This window comes from Ciona intestinalis, unplaced genomic scaffold, assembly GCF_000224145.3.
Source record: "Ciona intestinalis unplaced genomic scaffold, KH HT000062.2, whole genome shotgun sequence".
Lineage (NCBI taxonomy): Eukaryota > Metazoa > Chordata > Ascidiacea > Phlebobranchia > Cionidae > Ciona > Ciona intestinalis.
The window spans coordinates 145,331-152,316 of NW_004190384.2; the positions used below are offsets into that span (position 1 = coordinate 145,331).

General features: G+C 35.0%; 1 protein-coding gene across 1 annotated transcript; it reads left to right on the top strand.

Annotated features, from left to right (window-relative positions):
- The first annotated feature begins 1,597 nt into the window (after positions 1-1,597).
- LOC100181808 lies at positions 1,598-6,616 on the top strand. Its single transcript, XM_002128249.3, has 8 exons — positions 1,598-1,770; positions 2,614-2,693; positions 3,094-3,458; positions 3,844-3,974; positions 4,504-4,655; positions 4,920-5,069; positions 5,617-5,785; positions 6,270-6,616. Exons 1-8 carry the CDS (start codon positions 1,718-1,720, stop codon positions 6,478-6,480), a joined length of 1,311 nt encoding a protein of 436 aa, XP_002128285.1. The 5' UTR covers positions 1,598-1,717; the 3' UTR covers positions 6,481-6,616.
- Positions 6,617-6,986: the final 370 nt, after the last annotated feature.

Here is a 6,986-nt window from a genome sequence, read left to right on the forward strand (position 1 = left end):
GGCCCCGGGGCGCTAATTATAGTAATGTGGGTTAAGATGGGATACCGTCCCATTCTACCCCCACCTGCTATACATGTATTGTAATAGACAATATGCGACGCTACCGATTGTGTAGGTGTAATCTATAAATGTATTGTCAGGTTAAAAGCAATATTTGTATTTATGTTTGTCGGTATAAACCTTAACAGTTCAGTTAGACACTGAACTTATTACATAAGGTTTTATTATTATGTTCAATCGATCATGTGGTTTATATGATAGGGTGGGGTGATGTTTTCAATCTCTCTTCTTGTCCTATATCTGCTAGTAAACAAAAAGCTTTCACAGAATTATTTAAAAGTATCCTCACGACTCTAACGGCCCTGTTAATTGTTCAAACCACGATTGGGAAATATGGGAAATTCGATGCTAACGGTATCCCATCTTACCCCTCAGTACTAAATGTACAAGAAGCATTTATTACACAATATATTAGATAATTTTTTTACAAAGCAATACGCTATATTCGGTGCGTCACACGTCACACGTCAAGCGTCATGCGACAAGGTTTAAATTAAGGTCCTGCGCCAACTATAACGCATTGTACGATAAATCAATTGATTTCCCGTGGCACTAGTAATTATAAGAAAGTCGATAATTTTAGCAATTTTAAAGCTTTTCCTTTTGTTGCTTTAGTTTTAAAGTTTTAATTATATATCTGCGTTTTGTTGGTGTATATTATGAGAACAATACGTCATCTCGTTATTAAAGTAGAGATTACTTTTGTAGATGCAACTTCTAAAATAACGCATGGTCGGGTTTTTGGGTATTTCCCATGTGGATATGACGTTATAGTTAATTATTATTCTGTATGAATATTTTATAAAGGCAAAAACGACACGACTACAAATTAATGATAAACGCGCACCTAAAACAATAGATATATATGCTGTACGTTTGCACGACGTTTATAGTTGTTCTAAAATAACAACCACATCGCAGTTGGTCCTGACTGCTATGTAAAAGCAATTACATGTTCCCTAATGAGTGTACTTAACTTTATTCGGTAATTGGAGCGATTATATTAAATGTTGTTTTAAGACGTGCACATATTGCACAAGTCTATATAGATATTAGATGAACACAAAATATGGGAATTTATTTGACTGAAATATCAGTGAGGTTTATTCCTAAATGGTGTGAACATTTTATTGACTGTAGGCAACTAAATTGGCAAAACAAACGGTGTAAGCCCTAAAATGGCATTGTTGTCGCTTAATCCGGGTTTTCTATGTTTAGCACACATTGGAAATATCGACCTGCTTATTCGGTGTTTCTGGTTGAGCCGCTACGATGCAAAATATAGTAAATTATTAATGCTGCTGTATCTCGTGTGGCGAATGACATGTCCCCCCAACAGACCCGGGTTGTAAAATTACTTCTCAGTAGAGAATAGTCGCCGCCAGATTGCAACAGCATGCGTGTTTGTCTTATATGTAAAGTAGTCGTTCATGTATGTTTAATAATTAAATAATTTTATTCCATCTTCTGCAGTGAGCGTACCAAGTTTTGGAAATTAAAGCTAAAAGAAGCAAAAGTATTATTGTATCATTTTGTCAGAAATTGTATTTGTTTGTTTTGCTTTTGAAATTGTGATTGGTTTTGCTTTGTCAGTTACATACAGATTGTACGGATACCGAATATTTTACAGATTTGTTTTATGTGATAATACGCCGCAATGGAAAACGAGAAACCCACTAAAGTGTCAAGAACAAAACTTAGCTTGCTAAGGTAAAGTATTGGGACAATTCGTCGTTAATATTCTGTGTAAAACTTATAATCTTTTAACTTAACCTTTTTTGTCATAGAAGGGATACTGTATACCAAAGAGACAGAAACAGTAAATATTATTATACCCTTTTTGCATGGTAAAAAGTTAATGCGAATAACGATTCGCATTAACTCGTCATATGATAACTCGCTTACAGCGTTATTTTGCATGGTCATTGGTTTATGTGCGTATCAACATTGAGTTAGCTTATTTTAGCGCAATGTTGTTAAATCTAGTTTATAAAATAGATTTTAATACTTTATGGGGCTATTACCAGCTAAAAACTGTAAAAATAATACCCGAAAAAGATTGGGCTCTTAAAAGTAAAACTGTACTTTCACCTTACTTTTCTTTACTCGCATAATGCGAGTAACAACCAACCTCCTACAGCAGATGACACGCTTATGACGTTATGCGTGTTAACTTTGTTTTTGCGAGTAAATATGAGAGTACTTACGCGCAAAAAAGTGACCATGCAAAAAGGGTATTAGTATTACTGTATACAGTACTATGGGGTAAGATGGGACACATTTAGCACATACTATACAAATATCCTGTTCGTGTTTAAAACAAGTAACAACGGCCTGAGGATACGGTTTTATAATTCCTTGAATTTTCTTTGTTTACTACCAAATGGAACGAATAAAAAGACTAAATGTGTGTTTCCATTTCTCCCACCCTATATACTTTAACCTTACACTAATTGTAGATTCTGCAATAGCATAATTCTAGTGAAAAGCTGCGAAAGTAATAATATCATATTCAGTGTTATAATAATGAATTTTTATCGATTTTTTACGCAGACAAAAACCTCTTGAGGTTTCTACTGAAAAATCACCGTTGTTGGATGTTGAAAGAATTTGTGAAACGCCGGTTACATCAGGTATATGATGACTTTCAACTTTAAAAACTGCTTTTTTTGCATCGTCAAATTGAAGCACTTCCAAGTACAGTTGGGTGGTGTGAAATAGTCCATGTTTTCATATTCTTCTAACGTCCCATTTGGTGGTAAACAAAGAATATTCACAGAATTTTATAACCATATCCTCACAAGTCTATAATAGATCTTTTTATTGTTAAAACACGATAAGGAAACATGGAATATAATGTGTTTACGGTATTCATCTTACCCCTTTGTATAATGAAGGTTTTAATCAGTTGGTCGCCTTAGAACAGTCCAAACCCACAAGCCACGTATATGTCTTGTAGTTGATGAATATCTTGTTGATCTTTTTACATTTCCAAATATTTCCGCATTTTAAACGAGCATTTTTATCCAACAGCACGAAACGACAACCCAAAGTCGATATTTTCTGTTTCGAACAACAACGATAGACAAGTAGTGAAACTACAACGAGGTTTGTTGAATAGTAAGTGGACGTCATCTCAATCTATGGAAGAACCAACCAATGCGTTTGAAGTCAAACCTCCGTTGGCTGCCCAACCTAACAATGAAACACCAACGCAAGACACACCGATATTAAACCCGCCATCCAAAGCGAAGTCACACGACGAGTATACGAAAGGCATCCTTGCTGCTCTGTTGGGTGCTGGGGTAATGTATGGGTTGACAGGAGTGTTTGTACGTTTGGCAGGTGATCATGGGGTGGGATCTATTGAGACTCTACTTGTTAGAAGTATGGTTCAGGTGAGAATCAGCATGGATTGTAATGCGTATTAATGGCTTATAATATATTTTGCTATTAGTGTTAATGAGTGAGTTATTTTCCCATCTCCCTTCTCTACTCGCTGTTTTAATTAACCCTTCTTAGGCATTATAATTTAGATGAGTACAATTATGTTATGGTATATTACTGTGGGGTAAAATGGAAAATGTTAACACAAATATGTTTTCAAATCGTGTTTTTTTTAAATTACCGCTCTTTTAAAGTCGTAAGCATATGTGTTAATATTCCTTGTTTTTCAAATGAGAGGATAAAAGTGAATGGAAACATTAACCGTTTTACCCCACCCTATACGATATGTATGACAAAACACTATTGTATTTCTAATATTAATTCATATACACGCAGTTTCTTTTATTTGGCTCGTTGATTGGAGCTCACAAGATATCGTATCGGCCACCAGAGGGCAGAGTGTGGTATTGTGTTTTAATCGCAGTGATGTACAGCCTTGCCACCATTTGTTCATTTGAAGCTTTCAAGTAAGTTTTGTGACCAATTTAAACAAAACAACATTTTAAGAATGAAAAAGAGTAGTCGAAAGAAAATTGTATTGCGGCCATACTAAATGTTCTTTGTCAAAATATTGCAGAAGATGCTAAATGAAGGGACCAAAATATTCCTAATTTCTTTACCGTTTTGCTTTTTACGACCAAAAGAACATTCCCGCATTTATTTCATAGACATTTCTATAGTTTTAAATTTTAATGAAAAAATAAATGAATTATTAAACCCCCTTATATCTACATTAACAATAACTCAAGAAAATTTGGAGATTTTCAATTTTGGCAAACTTATTTTGACAAAATTTTGAGTCAAAAGTTAGTGCCAATTTTCCGTTTGTGTTTTTGGTAGATACGAAAGGATACGGTTATCTAAGTTCCATAAATATCCTTTGTTTACTACCAAATATAGGGACGATAAAATAAAATGTTAACATATTCCATCCCCACCTTATTATAGTAGTTTAAATATATTGTAAACCTCATGATGGATGCATCAACATTACAGCGTCATTCCACCTGGTAACGCAATTGCAACACGAGGGGCTTCAAGGACAATATTTGCTGTGGTTTTAACTTTCCTTATCACACGGGAGAAGATCCAAATAAGAGATGGGGCCGCCGTATTAATATGTATGAGTGGGATCGCAATGATAATAGGTTGGCCCACTTTATATTTATGTCTGTATGGGTGAGGTCTTACAGCGAAACACGCCATGGAACCAAAGATTTTAGCCAGAGTTTGCCCATTACCACAGCATAGTATAATGGGTGATATTCTACAGAGTAACCTGAGATTTTGGCTAGAGGCGAACAATTGCACAACTTTTTTATATTACTACTTGACAATTAAATTTGGTTGAAAAGAAAAAAATAGGAATCTAATTTAGATTTCGTGAATAAACCACGTGGTTCATTATTCAGCTTCCAGTTTGACATCAAATGAAAAAGATTACGTAGTTCCTCATGGGATGTCAGATAACAAGGTCTTAGTGAACGTGTATGGATACATACTTATTGTGGTTGCTGGCATTACACGAAGTCTCGGCATGATCACGGTGCGGAAAGTAAAAGGTGAGAATATACCAATGTTTTTATTGCATGAAGTTATAGGCACCGAAAATATAGAAACCAATTTTGGATAAAATTAAATAAATAAATGTAACTTATCTATCCTTACGTGGCGGGGCAACAACAGTCGTTAAAACACGAGTGTTCCGCTTTTGTACCCCGTGCCCGCTTAAAAGAGTTACCACGCATGTTACTTTGTGGGCGATTGTTAGTGACAAACGCACAACCACTGCGTCACGGCGGTGGAATAATTTAAATACAATGCAGACTTCATAAAATCCGTTAAATAATTTTAATTGCCTTACTCAACAAGATGTACTTAGTTTTCAATTTGTGTTAAACAATCATTGTATTTTGAACATACTTTGCTGCTATGTTTCAATAGAAAATAAGGTTAAACATTCATGATTTTACTTCACTTATTTACTTTTATTAGAAGTTGAAACCAAAAGTACACTAAGTTTAATTTAAAACTATTTCATGCGATGTAAACTTCAGAAATCAGTCAAATATTATGAATTGACTAAACATATAACTTGACTTAATTCAGGCGAAGTTCATTCGTTCTCGGTTGTTCTGTATCACTCAAGTTTAACTTTCTTAATATCCATCGGTCTAATGTTCGTTCGTCCGTTCCCATGGCCACCAAGCGCAGCAGGGATCGGTTACATGGTGGCTGTGTGTGCGACGTCATCCGTGGCAACCTGGTCATCCAACTAGTAAGTTAATATTTGTAATCTCCCGAATATTTCTATGTTTTAAATATAATGTAGTAATTATATATTTTTCATATTATGTTAATGAATGTATGTGACTTTTTATTTCAATGAATGAATATTTCGGTTTATTTAACGTTCGTTATAAGACCTGTGTACTATTTCATACGTTATCACCTGCGTATAACTTGACGGGTGATTTTTTTTATAACAACCTATTAGTGACCACTGGGTTCGAGAAGTTGCCGTTAAGTGTCTTGCCCAAGGACACATACGCCAACAAAAGTAGCATCTCTTAGACTAGAACTTATATTTTTTTGAAGAGTCATGCAACCACTTTGTCACTCCGCCCGTTGTCGCCAATGATGTCACATTGAATTTAAAATTGATATAAACTTATACACAAATCATTTTGAAAGAGAAGCTGCAGGTGGTTTTCAATTCATGTTTTATATTTGTTATCTAACTTTTCCTGTTTTATCATCAGTGCTGTTCAACTTATACACCCTGGGTTGGCGGCGCTTGCCCAGAACGCCGACCTTGTAGTTAGTATCACCTTGGAACATACAATCTTACAAGTGGCCCCTCAGCTGCTGGAAATATTGGGCGCTCTGCTTATTTTGTTTGGTGTGTCTGGACTCACGTTTTTAAAATGGAGGGAAAGCAAAAAGGAAGCAGAGTTAGGAGATGAAACATAGACTTTTTCTAAGAATGTAAAAATATTTTTCTATCATGATGTGTCGTGTTTTGTTGTTTGTTTTTCACTTCAAGTCTTTCTTGGTCGTCCAATATGGTTTACCCGCAATCTAAATAAACCATTTCAAACTCTGTGAACTTTGATTATATATAATGGCTCATATAAATTATACCACGTACAATTTCCAACATAACCTATATACCTAAAATTCTACTCGTTTGCGCAGTAGTTCCGATGCGCAATATAACTTTTACGCAATCATTGCTGTTCGAAGTCACTTTCAGTTTTGCACGACCACCGAAAAAGTATGACGATCAACAATCAGCATTTTAATAACCTTTGGGCGCGGGATTGCTTTTCGTATTTTTTCCGTTTTTGACCAGGTCTCACTTAATTGGATTTTGCAAGCAAAGCATAGCAGCTAGACCAAAACTTTTTTAGGAAGTTAGTGCAGTGTGAAATTATCTTCAAATTCATATTTTTATTTTTTTGATGAGGTCATCATAA